General features: G+C 37.8%; 1 protein-coding gene and 1 long non-coding RNA gene across 5 annotated transcripts; both read left to right on the forward strand.

Annotated features, from left to right (window-relative positions):
- Nucleotides 1-7: 7 nt before the first annotated feature.
- On the forward strand, nt 8-2,733 carry LOC120323396. The gene is made up of 2 exons (XR_005563785.1): nt 8-1,054; nt 1,777-2,733. It is a non-coding gene; the product is annotated as an uncharacterized LOC120323396 (long non-coding RNA).
- A 1,971-nt stretch (nt 2,734-4,704) lies between these two features.
- On the forward strand, nt 4,705-27,911 carry AZI2 (5-azacytidine induced 2). 4 transcript variants are annotated; one of them, XM_027747502.2, is made up of 8 exons: nt 4,808-5,060; nt 13,453-13,682; nt 16,203-16,328; nt 16,665-16,764; nt 18,449-18,597; nt 20,933-20,994; nt 24,376-24,491; nt 27,224-27,911. In XM_027747502.2, the coding sequence occupies exons 2-8, from the start codon at nt 13,458-13,460 to the stop codon at nt 27,610-27,612; spliced, it is 1,167 nt and encodes a 388-aa protein (XP_027603303.1). In that variant the 5' UTR covers nt 4,808-5,060; nt 13,453-13,457; the 3' UTR covers nt 27,613-27,911. The 4 variants fall into 4 exon arrangements, with proteins under 4 accessions (XP_039237950.1, XP_027603303.1, XP_027603304.1 ...); XM_027747503.2 differs by having other exon boundaries at nt 4,809-5,060; nt 13,450-13,682; XM_039382017.1 differs by lacking the exon at nt 4,808-5,060 and adding an exon at nt 5,251-5,320 and having other exon boundaries at nt 13,450-13,682.

The following is a 27,911-nucleotide window of genomic DNA, read 5'->3' on the forward strand; positions in this document are numbered from 1 at the left end:
TGTCTTTACTGCTAGCTACTGACTTTGAACAGGCTATGCTGGTTTTGGCTAGGATAGAGTTAATTTTCTTCACAGTGGCTTATATGGGCTATGTTCTGGATTTGTGCTGGAAACAGTATTGATAACACAGGCATGGTTTTGTTATTGCTGAGCAGTGCTTACATGAGACAAGGCCTTTTCCGCTGGTTATACTGTCACACTGGTGAGAAGACTGAGAGTGGATGGGAAATTGGGAGGAGACACAGGCAGGGCAGGTGACCCCAACTGACCAAAGGGATATTCCATACAATATGACACCATGTTCAGTATATAAAGCGGCAGGGACAGGAGAAAGGGGAGGATGTTTGTTTGGAGTGATGGCATTCATTTTCCCAAGCTGCCATTAAGTGTGATGGAGCCTTGCTTTCCAGGAGATGTCTGAACACCTTTCTGCCCATGAGAAGCAGTGAATTAATTCCTTGTTTTGCTTTGTTTCTGTGAGCAGCTTTTGCTTTCCCTATTAAACTGTCTTTATCTCAACCCATGAGTTTTCTAGCTTTTACCTTTCCAGTTCTTACCTTGATTCACTGGTGGGGGAGTGAGCAAGCAGTTGTGTATTACTTGGTTGGTGGCTGCAGTTAAACCACAACACAGATCCGTGACGGTTGAAGTTCTGATTTTGGTTACCACATTCAACATGTGTGGAGCTAGGTTCCCATCTGTCTCTTCATAAGACATACTCTGTAGACAGGAAAATTCTGTACTTCCACTCTTAACATCATTTGAAGGATTAATGGAGTGGTTTGCTTGCTGTTTTTCATAGGTCTGTGTATATGTTATTTCTCTCTAAAATACTTTACTTCATTTGTTGCAGATTCCTGTTGAGTAGCCTGAAGATCCTTGATGAATTGGTGAAACAATATTGTAGAAATAGCTTCAGTTTAATGGATATTTGAAGAAAAGGTGTTCTGTAACTTCGAAAACTATATTCAGTACTTCAGTTTGAGTGATGTATCTTGAAAAAGAGTCACTTGTAGAAGAGGTTGTGCTTAATATAATACAGAAGCATTAATCTGTAAGTGAAACTCCTAAAATGCCCTTTGTATTTAAATGTTACTTGTCCTATATCAAGAGTCTAGAGAAATACACAAGAAGGATTTTAATTACATATATTTATATTTGGTACTTCCAAAGTTTTACTGTAATGCAGCTTTGTGTCCTCTCTTGATTGGTACAGAAGGATTGTAAAGATAACATAAAGACTGCTAAGGCATTACCTTTGGGCAGGACGTGTTTTATGATCTTTGTGTTGCTTCTGTACAACATCAAGCACAGGAAAGGATCTGAGGAGAGCAACTATGACTTGTCTTTTTATTTGCAAGGATTTGCACTGAATGAATAAATGGGAGTGTTTAAAACAGCCTTTGCACCTGCCAAAGTGAAATCTAATGTAATATGGTTCATAGAATGCTTATTTTTATATCAAGTTCATTCTATTCTAATTGTATACAATTAAAATTTTGTGTCCTTCTAATTATACATTATTTAAATCACACATAATAGGAATAGTCAAGAGAATTCAACAGAGAACAGGGAATAAGCTGTTCTACGCTCATACTTCTAATGCATCAGAGTTACTTAACTATTGTCTGGGGCCTTAACATTTCTGAATCCTTTATCTTCTATTTAAAATTTTCTAGATGAAAATCTGATGTGAATTGGTTTGATATAGCTTATTTAATTGCTGATCTGTGGGGGTTTTTTCATGATAGAATTTTTAACTTTTCTCTTTTGTAGTAAAACATCGTCTTAAATCTGAAAACCAAACTGTGGAATCAGTTCCTTTGAGGAACACACCTCTCTGATACGTCATGAAACTGGAATGTATTTAGTCCCGAGAAGTTACTAGTCTCAGTTAAAGATACACCATTTGGCTCCGGATGTTCTGGCACACATCCTTGTGGCCATCTGTTGTGCTGAATCGTTTGCAAAAGTTTGAAAAGAGTTGGGATTCGGTTTTGGTGGGGTTTTCTTGGTTTGTTTTAAAAGTTCAATACTCTAGTTCTGCAGGCTTATGCTTGTGCCCGCAATATATTTCAATTGTATGTGCTTAACATGTGCTAGGATTAGGATGTCAAACTGAAGTACAGAGAAATGTCTTGCTAATTAGATGACAATTCTTGGTAGCTTCCAAGATCTAGGCTGGACAACTTACAAACAGCTGTGTGGCAACATGATGGTGTTACATGAAAAATCTGTCAAACTAATGGTATGTTTCATTATCTTTTTTATTTATTCTTTTTTTTTATTCCATAGATGTTTAACACAACAATGTATGCCCATATGCAGCTGAACTATATGTTTTTACATTTTATAATGAACTTTTTAATCCATACCCTGTTTTAGTACTTTCTGTATAAATGGGGTGATAAATTGATTTTTATTGCTTCAGAAGTCAAAGTATCTGTTTTTTCTGAAAAGATATCTGACACCATGAACTGTTGTCCACCTAAATATTACACATCTCAAAGAAAAAAAAATAAGCAGACAAAACAGACTCTCTACTATGGGAAAAATTCTGACATTAATTTTAATATTCCTGTCTTTAAGCTGGTTTTAAATGTGCAGCACCAGGTTTTACAATACTAAACATTGTTTGGGGCCATTTTTTGTTTAACTGCTCTGTAGAGATGATCCCAACTGTAATTTTTAATGGGAAAAATATTAGCAATTAAATACACATTTAAAAATAAATGTGATAATTAGTCTATGAATGCTATTCACAAAACAGCAGACATATTTGATAGCCCAAATCCTTATGTGCTTTCCTTCTGAATTTCATAATGGCACTGTTTCAAATCAATGTTAATTTATGTAGTAAACCCTCTGTTCTGTAACTTAATAACATACAAACACATTTGTATCCATGCCATATTAGTTATTACAAGGAGGTGTTAGTTTGGACATAGTACTTTTTGGACTTCAACAGAAGGATGCTTCTTTTGGTAAGAAGGATTTTAAATAGAGTAAAAAACAGCATTGTACTATTTTGGCTTATTAAAAAAACCCAAACCAAACCAAACCAAAACAAAACAAAGTTTGTATGTAACCTAAATTCTGGTGAAAATCATAATAATGGTAGTATGTTGAAAAACTTTTTTAAAAGTTGTTTTGAGATCTGTGAACATGATTTATGGAGAACTTGTGGTTTTGTTTTTTAAATGAGACTCTTGTCCAAATAACAATTCCCTACCCTCAGCAGGGGTCCTGTTTCCATTTGGTCTTTAAGTATTTAAAGAATACACAATATTGCAATATTTTTCCATATATAGATCAATTTGGCATGCTAGTACACTTCCCTTGCTCCAGCTGACTTTGTGGCACAGTTGCCAAAAGCCCTTTGGGACTTGGCTGAAGAACTCTCACAGCATAAAAGCAAACTGCTTGTTTTTTTAGCCATAAAGGAAACTCCTGTTATTTTTAAATTAACCTTGAACAGCACAGCTGCTCTCCCCAGTGGATCTACATTAGACTTGTTGAATCAGCTTTTTTTTATTCCATATAACAGAGGTCCTAATCTGCGATTTAGATTTATCCTCACTTCGCTTTGACCCTGGCTGAAGAACAAAAGCTGTGTTTCCGGCAGAGGAGGCTTCATGCGGTGATCTTGTCACGCTGGTGTAGCAACAGAGTATTGACTGCCTTTCACCTCTGCCTCTGGCTTATGGGGAAAAAAATCCCAACAAACAAACAGGAAAAACACCCCCCCCCCCCCAATAAAGGAATATGAATGTAAAATGCTACACTGTGGCTTGCAGCTGTAACTTCTCAAGAAGCTGGAGTTAGAAGAATGTAAAATGGATGGGCTCCTCTGTTGAGGAGCTCTCGGAGCGAGCTGGGGGCCACTCCCACTAAAAGTCACTGATCTTTATTGCTTTGCTAGGGCCTTATTTTGGATGGTAGTGGGGAGTTCAGTACACCTCGGAAAGGGGAGAAGGGTGGGTTTTTAGCCACTATCTCCTTGTGTTGATGCCCAGCAGTGCCAGTGAAGAGCGGGTGCTGACAGGCAGCACTGTCTCCTCCTTGTAAGAGGAGAGTGGAGTACTGTGCTCAGTTCTGGGTTCCTCAGTACCACAAAGACAAGAAGCAACTGGAGAGGGTCCAGAGAGGGGCCACAAAGATGATTAGGGGCCTGGAACATCTCTCTTACGAAGAGAGAGTGTGGGAGCTGGGCCTGTTTAGTTTAGAGAAGACAAGACTGAGAAGTGATCTCATTAATGCATATAAATATATCTCAAAGGGAGGTGCCAAGAGGATTGTTCAGACACTTTGTGGTGCTGCCCAGCAACAGGATGAGGAGCAACGGCCATAAACTAAAACGCAAGAAGTTCCACCTCAACTGGAGGAAGAACTCCTTCACCTTGAGGGTGGCAGAGCACCGGAACAGGCTGCCCAGGGAGGGCGGGGACTCTCCCTCTGGAGATATTAAAAAACCACCTGGACGCGTTCCTGTGTCACCTGCTCGAGGTGACCCTGCCTTGGCAGGAGGGCTGGACTGGATGATCTCCAGAGGTCCCTTCCACCCCTAACAATTCCTCGACAGCGCTGCAGGTGGAACGCCGACACAAAGCACGCCCTCGCGCCTCCCAGGCAGAAGGGTGGCGGAGCCCGCTCGGGGGCGGCACCAGCCACCACCCCCGGCGGGGCGGAGCCAGCCCTGGGCTTGGCTTCCCGAGGCGCTCGGCTGTGCCGGGAGCCGGCCCGCGTGCACGCCGGGATTTGCAGTCCTGCCTCCCTCTCCCAGTCAGGCGGTGGGGCCGCCTCTCTCCTTCCGGGAGCGGCGCGCGCCCGTTGGCGGGGACCGGGAGCGGCGTTTGTTGACTTCCTCGAAGGCGGCGGGGGCGGCGCCGAGCGCCGGGAATTCCCCGCAGTGGCGGAGGCTGAGACCGCGGCCGGGCCGGCGGGGCGGGGGGCGATGGGCGCCCGAGGGGCCCCGAGGGGACACCGCGACGGGCGGCGCTGCCTCCCCGCCGAGCCGAGCGCCCGCCGCTGACCCGGCCGGCCCGGCCGGGCCTGGAGAGGTGGGTCCTGGTGCGGGGCGGGGAGCGGCGAGGCCGCCGGGGCACGGCGGCTGTGGGCGGCCCCGGCGGGCTGGGGAGCTTCGTGCACGCTAGAATAGGGGCGGTTCTGGCCGGTCTTTAGTTTCTCTTTCTAAAATAGAGTCGTCCTCGTAGAATCACGGAATTGTTTGGGTTGGAAGGGACCTCTGGAGATCATCCAGGCCAACCCCCTCCTGCCAAAGCAGGGTCACCTCGAGCAGGTGACACAGGAACGCGTCCAGGTGGGTTTTAAACGCCTACAGAGAGGGAGAATCCACGCCCTCCCTGGGCAACCTGTTCCCGTGCTCTGCCGCCCTCAGTGTAAAGAAGTTGTTCCTGCTGTTGAGGTGGAACTTCTTGTGTTTCAGAAGGAGCAGGGTGTCTGTCATGTGCCGTGCCCCTGCCCTTCTTACCAGTCACAGTTGGCTGGTATAAGGGGGTTATCCTGCTCGGGAATCGGGAGCGTAGTTTAAAGGTACCACTAACAAGCTGGGAGTGGTCTTTGTATAGGCAATAAAAGTAACTAGAAAGGTGTATCTAATCAAGCTGAAAAACTGTGTGAGTTCTTGGAGCTGCAAGCTTGTGTGTTGGTATGGGGGAATCTGGCAAACAAAATGAACAAATTGGTCGAAGGTGTTGAAACAGAAGCATGATGGAATACTGGAGCAGACAGGAATACAGGTGCTGCAGGCTGTGTTGCTTTAGAAGAAGGGAGCACAGACTAGCGCTGAGGTGGTCTTATAAGCTAATGAAGCATTCAACTTTTAAGAAATTACAGCTTTAAATCTTGGTGTTTCACCTGGTAGGGAAAATACCCTTACCTACTTAAATAAATCAACCCCCAGCAACTTAGAAGTGAGAGTGTGTGTGTCAGCTGTTCCAGTGAGTGGTTTTAGGAGCTTTTTGTTTCTAAAGGAATCCCTTAATTTCCTCACTGTCTTACACTGTATGTATGCAGTAAAATCAGAGTGCTGGAAGCCAGCTCTGGAAAAAGCAGAGGGAATTGGCATAACAGTAAAGTCTGCTCTGGGCTCCAAAGATCAAGCTTCTCTTCTGAGACAGAGTTTTCTGAGGAGTGTTGTTATAGACTATGGGAAACATAATTTCCTGTATATTGGTGTATGATCAGATGTTACTGCTATTAATAGTACCAGTTATCTGTATCCTAGAATTTTGGGAGTTGTAGCAGAATTACTGTAGAAAGCAAAAGAATTCCAAGATTACTACTACTTTTTGTTCTTTGAATAATTGATACTTTATAACAGGACTTGTGTTAGAAGCATTAGATGATCGCACTAAAACTTAAGTAAACGACTGTTGCCCCAAGTTCTAAGCACAATTTTTGATCTAAACTCTAAAGTGAGAAGGCAGAAAACACTGGTTGAGTAAACTTTAGATCAGATTATATGGAGGTTTTAGCCACCTCATCCCCCCCCAACTTTACATCTTTACTAAAACTACTTATTTTTAGAACCTTGTATGCTACATTTACAGTTCAGAAAAATATAAGGTGACATTTGCTAGAGTACTAGCTAGGTTATGTTCTACAAAAAAAATTAAATGGTAAGGAGTTCTTTAAAAGAGCAAAGAGGATGAAGTGACACCTTTGTACAGCAAAAGTGGGTAATAAATTAGAGATAATCTTAAGATTGCATAAATTTCAGCAAATATTCTAATTTGGTTTTCATTAAGTCTCTGTTTTCTATATGGCAGTTAAAAAGTAGGGAAAGTGTGAAAATTATTGGTCAAATACATGAACAAACTGTATTTAGTTTACTCAGGGTGGGGAAGTTGAACAATTTAATCTGACAACACTGGAAAACCTGTGCATGGAGTTGCAAATCCGGTAACAGTTGTTCATATGATATAAATAGATGTGTTGAATTGGAGATTGTGCATTATGTCTGTAAAATATTAAATGTAGGATGCCTGCTAGGAAAGTGGAAACTCCCTTGGAAAAAGTGCAGACCTGTCACTGCACATGCTATCTGTATCTGACTTCTTTAGAATAGATTTTGAAGAAAATAAGCAAAAAGGTAGAAGAAAACAGGATAAAATGCAATGTGGGTTTATCCTTTGATAAATGTTTTGATTCTTTCACAGGGATTTTTTTTTCAAACAGAGGAAGTCTAGATAGATAGTCCATATTGAATAAAAGAGTTACAGTGATAATGAGATCAGGTTTGTTAAGATGGCGATGACAGGATTAACACAAGGGTCAGGCTAGTAACGAGCTTGCTACATCATATGTGCCTCCCTTATGCACAGGTCACTTTGCAATCAGTCTTATGGTTTTGCTGTATGTGTTTATACTATAATTGCATTAATTAACTTATTTACGTGGTTACACAGGGTTTCTGTGTGGAGTTCTTAGTGTATGAAATCATAGATGCTACTAAAATTTGACAGGACATTTGGGGAGAAGAAATGAAGTTTGGGAAGGTAAGTGAAGCATAAGTAGCTTGAACGTTCAAAGTCATCCACTTAGGAGCTGCTAACAGGTTTGTCTGAAATAATGAGATATAAACCTGAACATAGAATTGTAGGACAACTCAAGTTGGAAAGGGCCTGGGAAAATCATCTTGTCCACCTTCTGGTGTAAAAGGGAGCCTAGATGGGATTATCTGGGACCCTGTCCATGTTGTGAAAACCTCCAGAATTTATATTGGTGAGTTGCAGGAGGTGACCAAGGGCCATCAGTGCAACTCAGTTTAACTTGCCTTTTAGTAGCTGTAACAGGTGTTTTCAGTTGAATTAAAAGTTAATGCACTTAGATAAGGCTTTCATAATATCACTGAACTTGTGAACTTCCTGAATGTTAATTAATCTGGCAGTGTAATTGAGTGGGAGGAAACTTATGACTGGGAGGTAGGACCTACTGTTTGGTTTACAAAAGAAGATAGGAAAAAAACAAACCCTCTTAGCTTTCATAAATAGTTGTTATTTATAAACATTTTGAAATGGGAAGCAATGAACACCAAAAAAATGCCGAATGAAATAATATTCAGTGTTAGCATGAGAACATATGGGTTTTTCAGTAACCTTTGAATATACTTATATTTGGTGCTAGAAAGATTTAATAGCCAAGAGCCATCTTGTTCCTACTTGTGTTTCTTTGGCAGTACTGCTCCTAATTAGTTTCAACATTAAATGTAATAGTTTAATAAGCAGGATTATGTGATGCTGAGGGGATAATATTTCATTGACTCCAACTTTTGGGATTTTTATTTTCCCCCTCTTCTTTTCAGGTAGTTGTCAGGGAAAGTGACAGCATCCTCAGGAAGGCAGATTGATTACATTACACTGGGGACGCAAAAGGTTTGCAAATTAGTGATGGAGGCACTGGAGTATGAAACTTTTCAGAGAGAGTAAAATTTATCAAGCACTGTTGTCATAATATAGGCTTTTTAGTGCTTTTCTAGTTCTTGTGAGAGTACATTAGTTATTGTAAAAAGCTTGAGATTGGAAAAATTGCCTGTTGTACCTAAGGAGATTTTGCTTGATTTTTCTGGCTTTCCCAGCTGTTCATGATTAATGAACTACAGTGATCTGGTTTGTGAGCTTGGAGACAGTGACTTCTGTTTCTTGAAGGCAACGAAACTAAAGTGATTTGGAAGTCTAGTTTAGCTGATGTGCTGACGTGTTTCTGAAAGAACACCAAGTATGCTGAGGCAGCAGAACTGTGCCCTTGTACGTATGGACTCTCAGGGAGTGCTTTGGGCCTGTGGACTTTGTCCCATATGAAAGGATGAACAGTGGCCAAAGTTAGCAGCTACTGAGATGTGCGTGTAGAGATTTATTTTTTTTTATTTAAAAATGGAGCAAGTATCTGTAAAAAGGGATGTCTTTTTCTGTAGAACAGACTGTTCACCACTGAAATCAAAGAGAACCTAAGATTTCTGAAGGAGAGATGCAAAATGATAGATGCTTTAAGAGACTGGAAGTCTTGCTTCTTTTAACATCATGTGTCATATGTTCCATGTGCTGTGTGGAGTTTTTGATGCTGGTTGCAGGAATTCTGTATTATTCCTTGCAGTGCTTGCTTTAAAAAGTGTCTTTTTAAAAAGAAAAAAAATCAGTACAACTTTTCTGAAATTAAGGTGAGGGCTGCAACATGCTCATCCAAGATTCCTGTGGTTCAAATGCATTTCTTGAACTTAAAGTTTTATTTTTGTGTCTACATGCATGTATGTGTATATACCCTTCTATGTAAGGCAAGGTAAATGAGTACAAAAATTATGCTCTTGTTATTAGCAGCTGGAAACTGTTCATACTACCATTATGGAGTCAAACTCCTTGACTCTGGAAGGTAAACGGTAAAGTGGTTTGGACTTCAAAAAACAGGAGAATAACCATCTTAAAATTATTTGCATTTGACTTTTGGAAATATTTTGAAAACAGTTCTGTTCTCTTTCAGATCAACAGATGGGGCAAAATGGGGTCTGCTCCATACTGGGAAAAATTTAATCCTGCTTTTACTGTCTCTCCTTCTGATCCGAGAATAAGATTAGAATTTCAAACTACAGGGATCTGTTTGTGCAGTGGTCTGTTTGCTATTAGAGCTTCTGCATCCCATGTTCCTTCTATGTAGAATGTGTTTTATATTTAACTACCTCCCATGGTGTTAATGACTGGTATTTGTAAAGCTTTGTAAAGAGAAAAGCTATATTTCTGCCAAGCATTAGTAAGAAATGGGAAAACATTCTTTTTCCTCAAGATATTTATTATATTAAATCACAGATGTTCTATAACATATGTTGAGTATTAGTGAACAACAGAAGTGGTTTCTGTAAACCCTTCTTTTCTTCACATTTTGTGAAAGAAAACTTAAGTGGTGCCACCTCTTCAAACTCATACTCTGAGAAAAAGGGAACATAATTACTCCTGCTAGAACTTATTACTCTGTCCTGTTAACAGTGTTGGGTCTTGTTTGTTTTTAAACATGAGTTATTTAATACAAACACTAGCACTGGTGTTCATATAATGTATTTCTTTTTGGATGTGAAGATTAAAGTCCTTTGAAATAGACTTTCACATTCAGATCATTCTAAGAATAAGTATAAATGCAACGTAATTATTACAGGCAAAGCGTTTAGCTAATGTGCTAAAGTAAAGGAAATAAAAAGTAAAGTATTAGGGAGACCTTTCTTATAATGGGATGTGTCATAAGTGGGATTTTAAAGCTTGCATTAAGTAGGCAGAGATGGACATCAGTTGTATTCAGAGACATTAACTTGTCACTATCCTACTTCAAATATTTTAGTGGGAAATCTTTCACTTTTAACTAATCTGTCTAGTACAGATTATCTCATGAATTGCAACTCCAGAGAGGTCAAAATTAACTCAGGTGCTTCACAGTGACAGCTCTGGGACATTTGCAGCAGTGCATACAAGTGTGGCTTTGATTTGGAGAAACTGAACTGATTAAAACATAGTAGCAGTCTGTGGTTGGACTTGGGGAGCCATCCTGCAAGCCCTTCTGGCATCCTTCTGCCAGATTCGAGGAGCTGGAACTCCTGGTGTAATCAAAGCACTTCTTTCATTGTTGTTTACAGTTCATGGTTTTTTTAAATGATGTGATATAATACTGGATAATCTAAATTTATATTCCTGTCCTTCAGTAAAATGACAGATTACAGCTGTAGTCAGGGATTTCTTAGCCCTGACTAGACGTAGCCCCATTTTGTATTATAAGGGTTTCTGTCTATCGTGACAGCAAAAAAAAAGGAGATGGGTAAAATATGCATTTCACCATGACCTTTATAGTACTGCTGATCTTAAACTGTTTAATGGCAGTTTGTTGTCAGTTAGTATGCAATATGTTAGTCAAAAATGTGTATATCAGATTTTTCTCAAACTGGTATCTTGTGTGTAGAAATTTAGAAAAACATGTATTACAAAGCCCTTTTAAATTATGTGGGGTTATATGCTTCCCTTCTAAATAGTGTCCAGTGCTGGCTTAGAAAGCAGTATCAGAAAACCTGAGTTGAATAATCCTGTAAACTAAATGAGATCTTTTGAGTAAAAAAATATTAGAGTAACTAGTTCTCTTAGCATGTGCAGGTTGTGTACCTGAATTTATAAAATCTTATTTCTGTAATCTGAGTCTTAATTGGAGGGTCTTTCTCTCTTGAAAGCTCATAAAGGCAGTAAGTTTTAGTTAACAAAATGCAGAATAAATGTGGTCTCATCTTCTCATGTTGTCTTCTGTTTTCCCGTATTGCCATCTCCTGGTGGAACTGATATGTGCAAGAAATAGGGAATGTACGATGCTCAAGTGTAGGAGCTATAGGAAAGTGTGGGGATAAAGCTCTATTTATGTACAAGGTCACAAATCTGTTGCTTTCTTCAAGAGCTAATGATAAGCTGTGACACTTCTTTAATGGCGTTTGAGTCGAGTGTTCAGAGAAAAGGAGATGTGTTGCCTTGAGGAATTTGATGAGATGGGTGACAAGACTTGCAGGGCCCTTGGTGAAATGGAGGAGGATAAGCTGGTATGTTATGTTTGCCTTAGAAGACAAAATGAGCAATTCCTTCAGCCAGTTAATGCAGTTTGAATGATGTAGTGCTTTTGGTCAAGGTCACCTTGGAGTGATACTGTTCTTACAATGAAAAGGAAGCAAATCTTTTTTGCAGGGCTCATTCTGCTTAAATATGAGGCAGAACAGCAAGCAAGGGAAGCTTAGGCATCAAACAGTGTACAAGGCATCTGTTTGCCTCCTGAGTATAGCGATTAAAAGGACTCCAGTTTTGGTTTGTAGTTTTTCTGTCTTTTCTCACCATCGCAACTCCATTGCTGTCTATTTAGTATAAACGAGCTGTCACAGTTTTGTATCATGTTTCGAGCAAATGGCTCCGAGCAAATTGAGACAAATGTGATAACAGCACCATTGTTCAGCAGTAGCTGTACTACAGCTCTTCATAATGCTGCAGTCTGAAAACTTTTCCACTGCTGCCGTGGTGAGAGAAGTTTGACCACAGAGAACAAGCTCCAGAGCAGTTGATCCCTTTACCTCTTAGTATCTAGAAACAAATGGAAGTCCAGTTTGAATTTAAATAGCAAATACACAGGAGAAGCAGCAATCGTGGCTGTGGGTTTTTCCTGCACTAATGGCTGCCTTTCCTGCAAAACTTCTGCTGATCGAGTCAGTTTGCTGTTGTAGTAAGTTTTCCTACAATACAAACTGTCCTCATTATGCTCAGTTCTTTCATTCCAGCATTTCTGTTGGTTCATTAGCAAATCATCAGGAACCTAAAGATTTGTTCAAGAGGGAAAAAATAAAATTAAAAGTCTGCATTTCATAGAATTCACATCAGTAGTTTGTTGAAGGGCGGGGGGGGGATGTTATCAGGCACCGGGTAGCATTTCTTAGTATTGCATAGAGATGCAAGGAGTCTTGATGTTCATAAGTAAATAAGAATGAGCGGTGTCTTTTTTTGGTTGGTTGGTTTTGAGTTTTGGAAGTTGGCTTGTTTTTAAATCAAACCCCAAAACTTGTAACTAATAACTCTTAAGAAAAATGCCTTTAGGGGTTTTCCCTTAAGACTTGGTGCTCAAGAAAATATATAAATTTCTTTAAGGTGTTATTTTCTTATTGAATGTTTTGCTGTGCCTAAGTGATGTACGTTGTAAAAAAGCCTCAGTGTAATATTTACTTTGCATTTTTCATTCAGGTGGGTCTGCGTAGTATTTTAGGGTGACACTTTTTTTATGGTCAGACTGTTGTAAGTTTTTTCCACTCATATTGAAGCAGGTCATTTTACTGAGTATGTTTTCATTCTTACCATATCTGCAATCCAAAATTACTGTAATCATTGTTTGGAAGGAGGTTTTCTACTGTGACCAAGTAAAGAGTAGCTACTCATGCAGTCTCTTGAAAGACAAATGCAAATGTACCTTAAGATTCCATTTTAAAGTTTGGGAAAACTGTAAGTATTTGCATTGAAAAATGAAGAAAGTTTGGCACTCGTGGTCAGGAACCACCAGTAGTTAGTTGATTCGTTGCAACTATCCTCTTTTACTGCTCATTGCCGGCTTGCAAAAACTCTGATACAATATTCCTTCGGAGTTCAGGTAGTCGGAATTCTAGGTTGGTGTTAAGCCTTAATAAAAATGAATTTGAGGGTTCATAAATCTGATACGTATTCAAAATATTTTTATCAAATAACAGTGAAACATGCTTCTTTTCTAACCAGCATATTTTTAATGTAAAATGGATTTCAAGATTTTTCTGCAAGATTAAGATACTTCGTAATTATTCAGTCTTGTCATACTTAGACAGAAACACCCTGCAGTATTATTTTGGAAGGTTTTCAGACTCTTGATGAATTTGTCTTTGTGAAAACTTTGCATTTATATCTGTCTTTTTAGCAGCTGTCATGGAGGAGTTGGTAGAGGATGACATCTGTATTTTGAACCATGAAAAAGCAGACAACTCTCACAAGAGAGACAGTGATATTCCTGTTTCATCCTATAGTGGAGATGAGTCTGTTGCCTCACACTTTGCACTTGTCACTGCATATGAAGATATCAAGAAACGACTAAAGGAGACAGAGAGGGAGAACTCCCTCTTAAAAAAAAGAGTGAGAATTCTAGAAGAGAAGGTAAGAAAAAAGTTGATTTACCAGTTTCTGGTAGCAGCTGCTTTTTTGCTCCTTGCTGCATGGCAGAGCAGATGGTTAAGGATTTAAAATATATACTTAAAAATAGTTTCCATGTTAAAAAGTCTTGGTAAATTGTTTTATTTGTTGAAGTGAAATGCATTTGCTTCCTCTGGTAGTCTAGTTGCATCATACTGGGATTTTTGATTCTTACTGGGCATATATATGATACAATGCAAAAACAGTAGTTTTGATTCAGAAAGATGTGTAGTTGCATTGGATTGTTGCTGTAGTTTACCTACCTCTTTATGGTGTTTATTAACTTGAGCACATGTGACAGTATTGTTGAATAGTGAGGTGCAAAGCCTGTAAGTTGTCAGAATCCAGGAATCGTCTATCAAAAGACTCTTGGGCTCAACATACCTAAATATTAAGGAAAAATTGGTTGCTAAGACTATCTAGCTAGGTCTAACTAATTGCAGTCTCAAATCTGAAATACAAATTTGTCATGCTTAACATAGATGTTGGCTGTCTATTCTTTGATGCAGTAATTCTAAAACAAAAAGGAATCTTGTAATTTGTTTTATATGCAGTTTCTCATGCCCGTAACCTAGTGAAGTTCATAAAAGCTAAAAATTGACCAGGACACAGGTTTTTCCTCTCCAAGTAATGAATGCTGTCATTAAACATATATCCATCATTCAGTACTGAGTGTCTTTGTACTGCAGAAGTTCTTGACTTTGATAGATTGCTTTCTTATATAAGATGGGAAGATACATCCTAGTGTTAGAGCTAAGACATTTTCTAGGAATTAGTCCTAAGTGTGTGCTACTGATTCTTGAAAACTTTCTAAGTATGTGTTTTGTGGCATTAGAATACAGAGTCTGAGTCACACTCAGCACAACTTTGAAACACTTATTCAGGAATTCTTGGTGACTAGTTTGACAAGATTGACTTTCTGTCAAAAGGCAAAACTATCTCAGCATTTTCTTTATGTAAGGTCTGGGGGGTGATGGGAATAGGAATAGAGCTCTAGACTGAATATTCTCTCAACCATGCTGAGTGTAACATCTTTTATGTAGTTACTTAAAATCAAGATAAGCAAGACTTGACCTTGACAGTTCCTTTTGTCTTGCATCTTTTGGTTTGGCCTGGTTCAGCTTAATTCTCTTGAAAATGATACTTTGTTTTCCATGTGAATACTGTAAAAATGTTTCTGAGAGAGGAATATTGAAAAGGCCAAGGCTGTTTAAGTAACAGAACTGACTTTCAGTCTTTGTCAATAGCTAATATATCTGTATGTTTAAAAAATATATGGGGAGTTACCCCTTTTGAGTTTTCAGTTTCAGAGTGTAACTTCCAGAAAGCTTATTAAGCCTTTGTGTTCTATTTCAGTGGCTTTATTAGGGGTAGGAAAATGTAAAGGACTGAATTTAAGAGGAGTAGAACATATACTTTGAGAGTTAATACAAAAGCAAAGGGCAAAAGTTTCTTATCTTTATGGCTTGCTTTCCTGTACTTTTTTTTGAGCAAGCACCAAAAAGAGGAGATATTTAAGGCAGATACATATGTGTCAACACTTTGGTTTTGTAGTTTTTTCTGTGTAGCTCTTTGATTTTTAAGAAAATACGAACAAATGTGTTGCAAATATCTACAAGAGGTACACTAAACATGTTTAAAGGAAGTGTGCAGGATAAACAGGATGAAAAAGAAAATGCAATACTCAGTCAAACCAAGAATTTTGTATGTGAACAGATGTAATTTGATGTAAGACTTTGCTTCTTTCTGTCTTATTAAAAATGCTGAATATATTTTAACTCTGCTCCCTGTTTTCTGGCAATCTAGTTGGTAGTGCTTACTCTGCTTTGCTTGTCTCTTGCCAGAGCAGGCAATGAGGGAGTGGTGACCTGAAAGTTAATAGTTGTTTGTAAAATAATTCTGCTTTGGCTTTTCTTACATAACTACGCTGAAAAAAATCTTTGTTTACATTATGAGTCATTAAAAACATATGTTTGGTTTCCTCTGAACTTTCTATATGTTGTGTCTCTATGTGCTTAAAACTCCTTTTTCAAAAAGCAGTTTGTACATTTTCAGAGTCTGGAAAAAGTATGATTAAGGGATTATCAGTGTGAGAGTAATCATGATTTGTGAATGGTTTTTAAATACTAATAGCAGTCTAATGAAAAGTATCCCTGCCCATGGCAGAGGGGTTGAACTGGATGAGCTTTTAAATGTCCCTTCCAACTGAAACTATTCTGTGATTCTATAAACTAGCGAGCATTAAGTATGGTTAGAAATTGCAGAATTTGTAGACAGCCTTTGTTACACTTCTGTAAAAAACTTTGTCCTGTAACTTTGGTCCGTATCAATGTATTTGATTAATTTATTATCTAAACTAAAAAAAAAAAAAAAAAAAAGGCTGTTAGATTAGTATTGCCTGCTGTACTATTGCCTTTTTTGGATTGCGCAGTTCTCAACAAAACATACAAAACTTCTTATTTCTCATGTCTGTTAAACTTTTAGCTGCTTGGCTCCCGGCGGGAAGAGGAATGCAGCTCAGTTGGGCGTGAACAAGTAAATAAGGCATACCAAGCCTATCGAGAGGCCTGCATCGACAGAGATAACTTGAAAAGCAAGCTGGAAAAAATGGTGTGCCTTTTTAAGTAATGACTTAAATGCATGGTTTAATAAGTACTTGCATAGTTAGTAAATTTTTACTGTAGAATGAATTTTACTTACTAAAGGTCTGTGGTTAGTTATATCACTCCTTTAGGGTTTTTAAGTACATTACAATACCTTATGTAGGAATAACAATTTCAAGTATCTCAATTTTATTACTGGGCTAGAACAGTGCTAAAAAAAGACCAATTTTTTTTTTTTGTTTTGTCTCTGTTTAAAAAAAATTGAATTGTCAGACATGATACAAAAAAGCTTCACAAATGGTTTTCTGCTGTGTTCCCTCACCCCCCTTCCCCCCGAAAATAGGTGAAAGAAAGTGAGGAATCCTTGAAAACCTTGAACGAACAGTTGCAGTCTAAAGAAGTAGAGCTGTTACAACTGAAAACTGAAGTGGAAACGCAACAAGGTGTGTATTTGGTTACTTCATCTTAGTGCATGCTGATGAGCCCTCATGGTTATATCATGGTCTTGGGGCATGAAGAGGTTTAACCCTATAGAGTGACTGGGTAAGAGAGGCATGTCTGGCAGTGAGGCACTTTGAGCTGGGGTTCATTTTTGTGAATGGTGACATGCATGTTAGATGATCGTAGGTGAGGAACTCCATGGTAAAGATCTGAGGCTGTTGTGTTCTACCATAGATGATTTCATAATTTGAGAAATGGGCACAGCCTGACAGTGTATAGGCTGTGTCATGTACATCTCTGGACCCCACCGCCTTTTCATCAGAGCAGGGTGGGAGCATACCTGTACAAGTACAAAGATTATTCAGTCAATACCACTTCCTCTGGTACCTGCAGAGGATCCAGTATATTCCTTTTTCTCGCTGTTGGGATATATGACAGGTGCAAGAGGATGTTGTATAGCAATATAGCTACAGTCGACAACAGTCACTTAAAGGGCTGGGAGATGAGAAAAGATAGAAAGATGTTGGTTGTAGAGAGCCTGGTTAAAAGAGGAAGGAGAAACAAACAGTGTATCCTGGCAATTCCAAAAGCCCAAATCCAGCTTCCGTTACTGCAGTTGTAAAGAGGGCTGGGCTCACGATAGGTACGTAAAACACTGTGGAAGAAAAGAAAATCTGTATTAATTTAGTTACAAGAAAGGAGAACAAGAAAATGCCATTTGTGTAGGGATATGGACTGACTTCAGGGTCTGTACAAATGCAGTCATTTGAAAGGTGCTTGAGTTGGATTACTCTCCAAGAGGACCTCAAGCACTGCTTCAGTTGCGCAAATTTTTAAACCTATAAGAACAAACTGCATGTAGTGCTAGTATGACTCTTGAGGACCTCATGGTTTAAGGAGATAAGAAGTGCAGAGTTTATAAGGAGGGCTCTGAAAATGTGGTGATTTCAAGCCTTATTTAGAAATCAGTTTTACTAATAACTGGACTCCGAGTATCTTGTTTGAGTAAAAAATCAGTGTGTTTAAGCTTGTTTAAACTGTTAAATCTGGAAATAAGTGTACCATGTGGTTGAAAATTTGAGGGTTTCTTCCTGTCATGTTCTTTTTTTTTCTTGCTCTCTGACTCATGTTCTGCCACTGATTTGATACTAGGATCATCTTAGGTGGCTTCTTACTGTGTAAATTGCTTTGGTCTAATAAGATTTATGTAACTTCTACGCTTTCCCCTTTTGTTTTGATAGTATCTTTTGTTGTTCTGTTTGGAACTTCCTGATTAATCCTGGGGGAAACAATGGTAAATTATGTAATGATATAAATCTGAGGGGGAAAATACCTGTGTTTTTAAAACACGTAAGAAGTATGCAGATTGGTCTATACATTATGTGCCTTTGCCATGAACTGATTTTTCTATTATCAGTGCCTTCTATGCTGGTGCTTCCTTTGTATGTAAAATCTCCAGTCTGTTCCTAGAAAGTAGGGCTCCATGCTTTAAACTCAGAAAATAGACCACTTCTCTGCCAACAGCTTTACTAGTGTTACTATTTCCTTGCTGTCATAAACTGCAATTTCTTCAGAATATAATGTTTTTGTAGGGCATGGTCTGGTTGAGCAGAGCCTTACATATTGATTTACATTCCTTGAACTGAGACTGGAATCTGATTTTTTTTTTGCTTGTCTTCTTTACAGTGATGAAAAGTTTGAATTGTACTCAGGCCAACTGGGAATTAGAGAAGCTGAACTGTGACCTTAAAGTTCATAGTTTGGAACAGGATCTAGAAAAACTCAAGGAAGAGTGCAACAGTCTCAGGAAGGAGTTGCAAAAATCCAAGCAGAAGGTACCTTAGTTTTTAAGGAATTTTTGTAGTAATAGTTTATTTTAAATCCCAGGTTCAATCAAAATAAAGGGTTAACAAAGATATAAAGTATATAACTGAGTGAAAGATGAACATCTTGGTAAAATTTACCTTCAATATTTTCTTAGACTGTCATGTTTCTTGGAAATAGGCTTCCCAGCGAAATGGTCATGGCACCAAGCCTGTCCAAATTTAAGAAATCTCTGGGCAACACCCTTAATCATAAGGTTTGGTTTTAGGTAGTCCTGCAATGAGCACAGAGTTGAACTGAATGATCCTTAGGGGTCCCTTCCAAATTGAGATATTCTATGATTTTACATAGGTGACATTTCCTAGCCATTGCCCATATAACAACAGAAAATAAAGCTTTATGATTTTTATAAGTAGTCATTGTAGTGTTCTGTGTAAGCTGGGCTACTTAAAACGTTTGGGAAAAAAAACTTTTCTCTCTCTCTCTTTTTTTTTTTTTTTTTTTTTTTTTTGATTGAATGCTTATGTTAAAGATCCCCTGAACTTTATTAAAGGAGGCCTAGCATTTTTCTTTAGGGTAGCTGCATGAAGCTTGTCAAGAAAGTACCTCTTTGGCTGCCCTCCCCTGTCATTTCTGGGGCATGTGTCTGTTTTGAGGGATTAATTTTGTAACCTGACTGTTGTTAGGATCTCCAAAAGAAAATTAAGATAACGTAATGGTTTTTGTTACTGTTAAGTTATATGTCTAGCGCATTCTTAATACTTTCCATCTTACCCTTGATGAAAGGTGCAGTGGCAGTTCCTAGGACTCTGTGGTCACACTGAAGTTACACAGGGAATGGAAAAGATTTAAATGTGATTGTTTGAAGAGGCAGATTATTTTACGTTCCGTATGGCCATTAATAATAATAATAATTATGTAATCTTGATTCACACAGTATTTGAGAGAGTCTGCATTTTTTCCACTAGGTGGGGATAAAGCATGTGAGGTGTTTTGTTTAACTTCCCTTGTTTTCACTTTTGTCTGGAATTCTTTCAAGTGCTTTCAATAACTTGTAAGATCTGAAGGCATACCGTAACTTGTAATTGAAGATTGCAGATTGTATTGTGAGGGTGAATGTGTTAGATGGAACAGACTAAGGTAGCAGTTGTAAGGGATACCACGTGTGACACTTTAAATAACGCTTATATCAGCGGCTTTTGTTGCAAAGAACAAATACAAGGAACAGCTTTTTTGTTTGTTTCTTTTTTATTTGTTGTTTTTTGTTTTTTTTTAAATATAATTTCTTCTTGATCCTGGTAACTACTTAATATAGGAAACATAAAGGTACAAGTTTTCAAATGTGGGGTAATAAAGCACAACTGTTTTTTTAACTGTGAAATTGAATCTTTGATGGGCAGTGGTGGGAAAGTCATCATGAGAGGAAAAATCTGTCAGGCCAAATACAGGCAAATATGATCAATGGGCAATGACAAGTCAGCATTGTTTCAAACCCAGCTGGTATTTTTGTTATTACTTGATTTAATTATATTAGTTAGCTTTTTCAAATGTTCTCTACTGTGTAGAAATAGTTTACTTTCTATTTTTTTTTGTACTTTTAGATATTCTTACTCAGGTTTTGCATTGTAGTTGATGCAGTGTGTACATTATATTGACAAGTTGCTTGAAATGTGCACAGGGTGTCATGAAGCCACAGTAACAGGTATCAAATTCAAAACAGCTTTGGCTAGGGGAAATAGTAGTAGGAAGGTAACAGGAAAAGAAGGGATATGAATGGGAGTTCATCACAGGCGAGGGTCTAGTAAAAACACAGCTAATGAAGTGAGCCCGATGTTTGATTTGTTAAACAGTTCTGGTAAATTCTCTGAGGCTGCCTGTACATGCAATTTTAAAGTAAGGATAAATTATATTCTGTTATAAAAGTAACTTGTGGAAGTAAATCTGTACTGAAACAGTTTGCTTTAATGTAAAGGTCTTTATATACTGTGATAGGGAAAAAACAAGAAAAAGACTGATTCTTTTTTTTTCTATGGACATCAAAAGTCTTTCTCAATTTTTGCTTTTTAAATCAATCACGAAGTCTGACAGCTCAACTGTTTAAAAGAATAAATAGTACGGAGGTGGCTGAGCATTGCCTTCATATGAGTAAGTAGTTTAAGCATTTTTAAGTGGAAATTCTTAGTAGAATTTTGATTTCATTTTGAAACCCTCTGCAGCTAACACAAATGAAGACTACTTGTGAATTTCAGTATTACTGAATATCGTAGTTTCAGTGCCATTTTTTCAGATAGAAGATCTGAAATCATGTTCATTCAGTCTCTGCCTTCCCTTCACTCTGTTACACAGGACCAGGCTCAAGATGAAAATCCACTGAGTGGGGACCACCTTCAAAGGCAAGGTATCCAGAGGTATGAAAAATCAAGTGATGTTCATGTTTTATTTTCAGTTTACTGAGGGACAAGTAAATATTTGAACAAGTAAATATTTTAGCAACCTCTTTAAACATGTTATTTCAAATTACATTATTTCAAGTCTAGGTATACTCATTTAGCAAGATCATTGTAAATTTTTTTTCTTTGTTATGTTTGTAGTTCAGGATGATGATGACCATTTACATCTTCAGATTGTTGTACAGAAAAAGCAAATTTAATTATCTTGGATTTAAAAATCAGCTTTTTTAATAATTAGTTGACTTGCGGAGGTGGTAGATAAATTTCCAAGTGTCATCCCAGCTATGGAATATCTTCATTCTGTGCATGGGGAGGTTTCTGTGTTTGCATAGTTGCAGGCTTCAAATCCCTTGCACACTGCTGGAACATACATTCTTACTTAGTGCAGTGCAATAATATTTCTACTAGAAGACGTTTTAAAGGATTTTTTTTTTAACACTGAGGAGCCATTGTGTGACTTATTCAAAAAGAAATAGCAATTGTCCAGAAAAATGCTAAAATATCAGAAAGCATTTGTTCTCGTTTTGTACCCATTCAAATAATAATTGTTCTTGTGCTATAAACTCCTTTGTTATTGTACCTTAAGTATATGTGCTATATTAGGAAGTATATATATCTTTTAATTCTTTATGCAAAAGAACTATACAGGAATACATGAAAATTCCCAAATGTTCAGTCTTGCGGAAATGAAATTCTGTCTTTCTACCCAGTTATGCCTGTTCATGCACTTACAGGGTTTTCCACCAGAGGGGAGAGTGGTCCTTCATAATGACAGATTGTTTAGTATGATGCCTTTTTGCTTCTTTGGGCATTGAAGAGATGGGAAGGGAGATCAGTCACTGAAAGAGAACTGTACAGATATTTCTCATCTTATGTTCTCTGGTATAGTGACAATAATGTACACACTATACACAAATCACACTTTGGCCTTTCACCTTGACTGGATACTTATTCCTGTGGTTTCTGATGGAGCTTCACAGTCAGTCTTGCACGCTGATGAATGGTATTCTCTCAAGATACAGCAGTTATCTTTTGATCATTGCTCTGATCAAACTGATAATTTGATCGAATGATCATTAATCAGAGCAGATTTATTCCACAAAATGGGGTTCAGGTGGCAGCCATCAGAATTAGCATATGTACAGCATAGGGTTTCTTGTAATACTATGTAAATAATGAATGTGTAGTGAATATGTAAGCCCATCCAAAAATCTGTAGAAAACACACATGAAAAACCTCCTGTGACAAACATTTGTTGTAGCTAGCAGTCTTGCTTTTTATGGGAGATGGAGGCATTTGCAGTCAGTTAACTTCTTGGAGAGTAGTTATTTCACATTTGTGAGGAGTCTGCAAATCTGACTTTAAAGTCTCAGTTTGCAAATCTACTTTCCTGTAGATTTAGACAGGCGGTCATATTGAAGGTTCGTATTACATGTAGAAGGCAGTATAGGATAAACCCTGAAGCACAGGGTATCCTTGGTTTTCAATTGCAAATTCGTTAAAAATTAGGCTTTGCAATGGGATTCTAGGTCAGCATCCACAAAAACAAGATGTGTCGTGTGTGATTTAAGTGGAATTCTGGTACCTGTAGTCATTTGCAAGATGCTTGTAAAAGTGCTAAATGCACTTTGCAAAATTCATCCAAACACTTTTCTTCTAAGTTAGTGGCAGACACTGAGCCATTCTTGTATTTACCACTTCTGTGTTAAATATTGGACAGTACTGTCTTGATACAACTTAAGTTTGTTTGGTCTTATTTTTGAGACCAAAGCATGTGAATTAATGAAGAGTGGTTGCCACATCAACTTAATTTTACAGTTGTCATCTTTAATGAACTCTCATCAACAGTTCAAAGAGCCAAAAGGATTCTGCAGTAGAAAGGCTCCAGGTTTATCTGAACTTCTTGAAATATCAGTTTTGAAAATTTTAACTTTGTGTCAGAATTGCTGACACCTAATACATTACCTATTAAACTATCAGCTTCCTCTGTTCTTTAACGGTGCTTTTTCAATCTGACTGTTCATATTCTGGTGAGATATTTCTGAGCATAGCAGAAAGTTCAATTTCTTTGTTTTAACACTGTTAGCATTAACTTGCAGGACAGCCTAGTACCTGCTTCTCAGAGTGATTTTGAACACATTTGTGCCTGATATATTTCATGCAGGAGTGATCCTATATTGCTATTTTAGAGGGATAGAACTCTCTACATATGCATGATAATGCAGTTATAAAGCTTATTAATTCTTAGTCATCTTGATAGTTTGGGACATTGAGCTGTTTTCAAATAAATGTCTTAGGTGAATGTAGTGAGGAAGAAAGAAATTTTCTGGAAACTCTCACCCTTGATACTTCTCTTCAATAAATGTGTTTTGGTGGAATGTTAAGCATTAAAAAAGCATCATTGATTTCATATTTAAGTTGAAGTAACTACATCGTTATGTCTTTGAACACTAAGTTAATTATTAATCAGCATAAGACTGGTATTCAGTGAGCCTTTGCTTGAAATTTTACCAAGAATCATATGGTAATGCTGACTTCTAATTTTTTTGTTCTTGATTTTCTTACCAACTATTAACCTGTAATGCCAATGTTGGAACGGTGCTGCTGTTGCTAAATAAGTTTCTCGTATTATGCTGTCTTAGAGAATGAATTGGGTGACTGTTTTACGCTGTCTGATAAGGCAGTGTATTAACATAATAATAATACATCATGACTTGAATATGAAACAGTATGTTTTATGTTTTAGTTTGGTCTGTGTGGGAATGCTCAGTTGGGATCTCAGGTATTTAGTCTGAATTCAGCATAGCAATGTAGACAGTGTAAGACCCAAATATATATGGAATATTTAAAATTCTGATCAATTAATATTACTAGGATCATCATATGTGACGGGGTGTGTGGTCATTTATTGAAAGGTATTCAAATTAAAACTACCTTCTTTGCAACTTAGTGTCACTTTACTTATGTATTTTAACTGTTCCTTTCAGATTTCTTATTTTATGGGAAGGTGGTTAGTTTCAAATAATGAAAGGAAAAAGTATGCTTCATATTCCTCTCCATTTGGGGAATTAAAATCATTATTATTATTATTACCTAGTATGTCAATATATAGTGCATTATATATTGTAATATGCACAAATCAAATAAAATATACAAATGTCCATCAATTTAAGGTCATTATCAGTATCATTCAATGCATTTTGAATTATGGTACTCTAGCAAAATTTGCAGTGTATGTCAGGCAAAACCAATTTATTAACAGATAATGCTTGATAAGCATGTAACAGGCTGCTTTAGAGGTGGCAGTATTTAACTGGTAATAAATTTCTGTTTTGAAAGTGTGCAACAAGCATATTGGGAACTGAAGAGAGAAATGTCTAATTTGCGCCGAGTGACTGATGTGCAAGCCGAGGTTCTACGAAAACTGAAAAGGAATCCAACAGCAACCAATAAAGGCAAGTCAGTGTTTGCAGTAATAGACCTTACAAACACAAGCTGTTAATTCAAGATGTCCTATTTTAAAAATGAACTAGCTATCATATCTTATCAGAATCTCATCAATTGAAGTTGATAAGCTAGACTATATTATGGTTCCAGCTTACCCATTTTCTGCTTTTGCTTCTGTCTCATACTGGTCAACTTCACACATAAAGGTGTTGCTGATGTGTTTTTTCTTCAGTACTGTATTCTGTTCCCCTTGTGGCTTTTTTCTCAGTCAAGTGTTGCTTATGTGCACAAGGCTGAGGTGTTAAGTTTACTTGTATTTGACCTTTTACCACAACTACTTCATATTAGGGGGGAAAAAAATCTTTTTGCAAATGCAGTCTTATTTTCCCAGTACAGAATATATGAAATTGGAAATATTTTAAAAATCAGACTTTAACAGACAGAAGTTTCCTTATGGTTCCATGTTTCTTTATGTCAGTGTTCAGAAAAGTTGTCTTTTTTAGCAAAATGCTGCACAATATGACATTTTTTTGAATGTCAAAATACTGGGGAAGCAAAACTGCCTTATATAAGGGTTAAATAATTTCTGTATAGAGTATTTATAATTTCTGTGAGCAGTTCATCAGACAGTTCTTCTATTTCATACATATGTTTCTCTCAAGCCAAATGCTAGACTGTCAGTCAAACACTGTGGTAAACAATCTATTTCCTTTGTTTTCTGCTTACTTCAATTGTGGTATTTACTGTGCTCAGAATACAGGTGAAAAACAGTGAACTTGGTTACAGTGTATTGGTGACAATCTCTGATGGCCCTGTCCATTACCGGATCAAGACATTTTGTTTCTAAACAGCTCAGTGAGGTAATGACAGGATTCACCTCCCGGTCAGTCCCTGCCTTTGTGGTCAGCAGTGACTAATGATCACTCTCTCTCTGGTACTTGGCTGATACAAACTATCAACACATTTTGTAGAGTTGGCCATATGTTACCAGGTGAGTTTGTGTTCCTACAATTCTAAACCACATTTGTCAAATAAATTCAGCAGAGAAACTGAGAACTGAATGGGTCTTTAATCTGAAATCTGTCAAGGTTTGACGTGATCGTATCGTGTCTTTCTGTCCTTATTTTAATTTGGAGTTAGCTGTCTTGCCACTACACAAGTACTGATTTTTGTTTTCTCCTTGGTAAACAGTCTCATTTTCTGGAGTTGTTCATCCACAGCCATAAAAGGTGTTATTGATGGATCAGGAAATAGTGGACTTCTGCCTTTTTCTCTGTAGGCTTTTTTCCCTAATTTTTCAGAAGTATGTAAGAGTGGACAGGTCTGTTGACCCTGCTTGTCAGCCACCCTTAGGAACATGATGCAGATATTTTATAAATATATGCTTATCTTTTTAGAAAAATCTGGGCTTATGAAAAATATGGGTAGAGTAAACCTTCCACTTCCTATACATCTAGTACTGGCTGTTTTAGCATCTACAAACTAGCTGCCACTTCAGAAGTGCATTAAGTCTGCAGAACATGTTTGTTACTCTGTGTGGGACATGAACTATATCAGTTAATGTGCAGATTCTACTTATCTGTCATTTGCATATGGAGGCATTTTCAACAAATGTGTGTCTGTGGGAGTTTTTTATTGTTGATTGTTTGTGTTTTGTTTGGGGAATTTTTTTTTTTTTTGCATCTTCAGTCTGTTTTCAGTGGATTCCATTTTTCTTGAACTTCTAAAGGTCTGTAGGCCTCAAATTGCTTTTTACAGCTCTCAGCACAAAGAGGCCAAATCCAGTGCCTTATAATGTCTTTCAGACATGATGCCTGTGCTATTGGAAGGTGGTTTTGGTTGACATTTGTGAATTGGGTACTGCTTTTTAATTCACAGTGACAAACAGAAGTTGTATTCTTTGACCAAGATGGTTCTTCTTTCTGTCCCTCAGGAATTAAAGTTAAAAAATGCAGTTTATACTCAAGATTCACATCTGTTCTAGAAAACAGTGTGTAAGATGTGAGTTTCTTTAACTGCAGGAAGCATTAATCTACTCCCATTACATGTTTATGTACATGATCACTATAAAAAAAAAAGATCTGGTTTTATTTGGCCATCTGTTCAGATGTGCATTGAAGATGCACTTCTTCCATTTCAGGCTGTTCTGTTTCAAAATCCTCCCTTTCCTAGCACAGTTTAAAACTTCCTTGGAATTTCAGATGGCTGAATATTTCAGTCTGTCACTTCACTTTTGGAAGTCAGACAATAGTGGCACACAGAGAACCTGGGAACACCACGTGTTTCCCTCTTACTGCTTCATGGACAGTGAGAATTCGGTTTCTGGGCAGCCAGAAAACACAACTTGTTAAAAGAATCAGTAGAGGAGGAGGCAGCACTCGATGTTCTGCATCTGGTTGATTTCTCCAAGCGCATGAAAATCCTGTTTCAGCATTCATTCCAGTCTGGTCAGAAAGATCCACCAGTTCACCTGTGTTCAAGTGGGAGTCAGGAGGTTTCCTTGGAGTTAGGTGTATTTTAGACATTGTGATTTCAGGTTCTTGGGTTCATCTTGTAAAGTCAGACTGGTGAGGTTAGTATTGCGTTTGTAACTTTTAAGTAGTTACTGAATATGGTCTGAAAACTTGTGGCTTGAAAACACTGTGTTTAACATCCCTGCTAGACTGTAGTACATTTGGAGTACATGAAAAATGCATTAGATAATGTAATTTTTAAATCTTTTTTTATCTCCTTCCTTCAGCTGCCCCTACTGCACCAGTACAATGTGTTGAATCGAACATTTCAAAGCTGAATTTGACATCTGGGGTAGTCTATAAAAACCTCTCACAGAACAATAAAGACTTCTGCAATGCTGTGTCTCCCCCTCTGCTGAGAGATGTCCACATCCCATCGGAAAGGGTGACTCTACAAGCATGGGCAGATGAGAGACCCATTCCAGTTGATGGCAAAACGTTTCAGGAACACCATTCTTACGGAAAGAGCTCTCTGGAAGATAATTCCTGGGTATTCCCAAGTCCTCCAAAGCCTAATGAGAATATGTTTTGGGAAATTAAAAATAACCCAACTTTGTTAAACTGTCCAGCAGATTACCTGGATCAGTGTAATCAAAACTGTCTGCACAAGAGTTAAACAATTTTTGGAATGATTCTGAATAGGCACCTTAACGCTTGAACTTTCTAAGACAGAAAAGAAATTGCTTGAAATGTTCTTTCTTTATTTTTAATTCTAGTTCTGAAACAGAAGCCTAGTCTTCCTCTGCTGTTAATCAGGAGTAAGTTCCTTGATGTTAAAGCTGTGCTGGTATAATGCAAAAATAAAGAAATCTAGCATGGGGCCTAGATAGTCTTGTACTGCAGATGACATACATTTGCAAAAGGTTACACTGAAAAGTGAGTTGATGGAATAAAACAAAATAATTCAGTTCTGTA

The sequence above is a fragment of the Pipra filicauda genome, unplaced genomic scaffold, assembly GCF_003945595.2.
Source record: "Pipra filicauda isolate LSUMZ 115617 unplaced genomic scaffold, ASM394559v2 scaffold250_size1122263_pilon, whole genome shotgun sequence".
In the NCBI taxonomy this organism is placed as follows: Eukaryota; Metazoa; Chordata; class Aves; order Passeriformes; family Pipridae; genus Pipra; species Pipra filicauda.

What these genes read in the sequence shown, in the direction of transcription:
- AZI2 (XM_027747502.2), top strand. Translation starts at nt 13,458, where the DNA reads ATGGAGGAGTTGGTAGAGGATGACATCTGTATTTTGAACCATGAAAAA. An exon ending in TGAAGTGGAAACGCAACAAG is followed by an intron (nt 16,765 to 18,448) that starts GTGTGTATTTGG and finishes TCTTCTTTACAG; the next exon opens with TGATGAAAAGTTTGAATTGT. An exon ending in CAAAGGCAAGGTATCCAGAG is followed by an intron (nt 20,995 to 24,375) that starts GTATGAAAAATC and finishes CTGTTTTGAAAG; the next exon opens with TGTGCAACAAGCATATTGGG.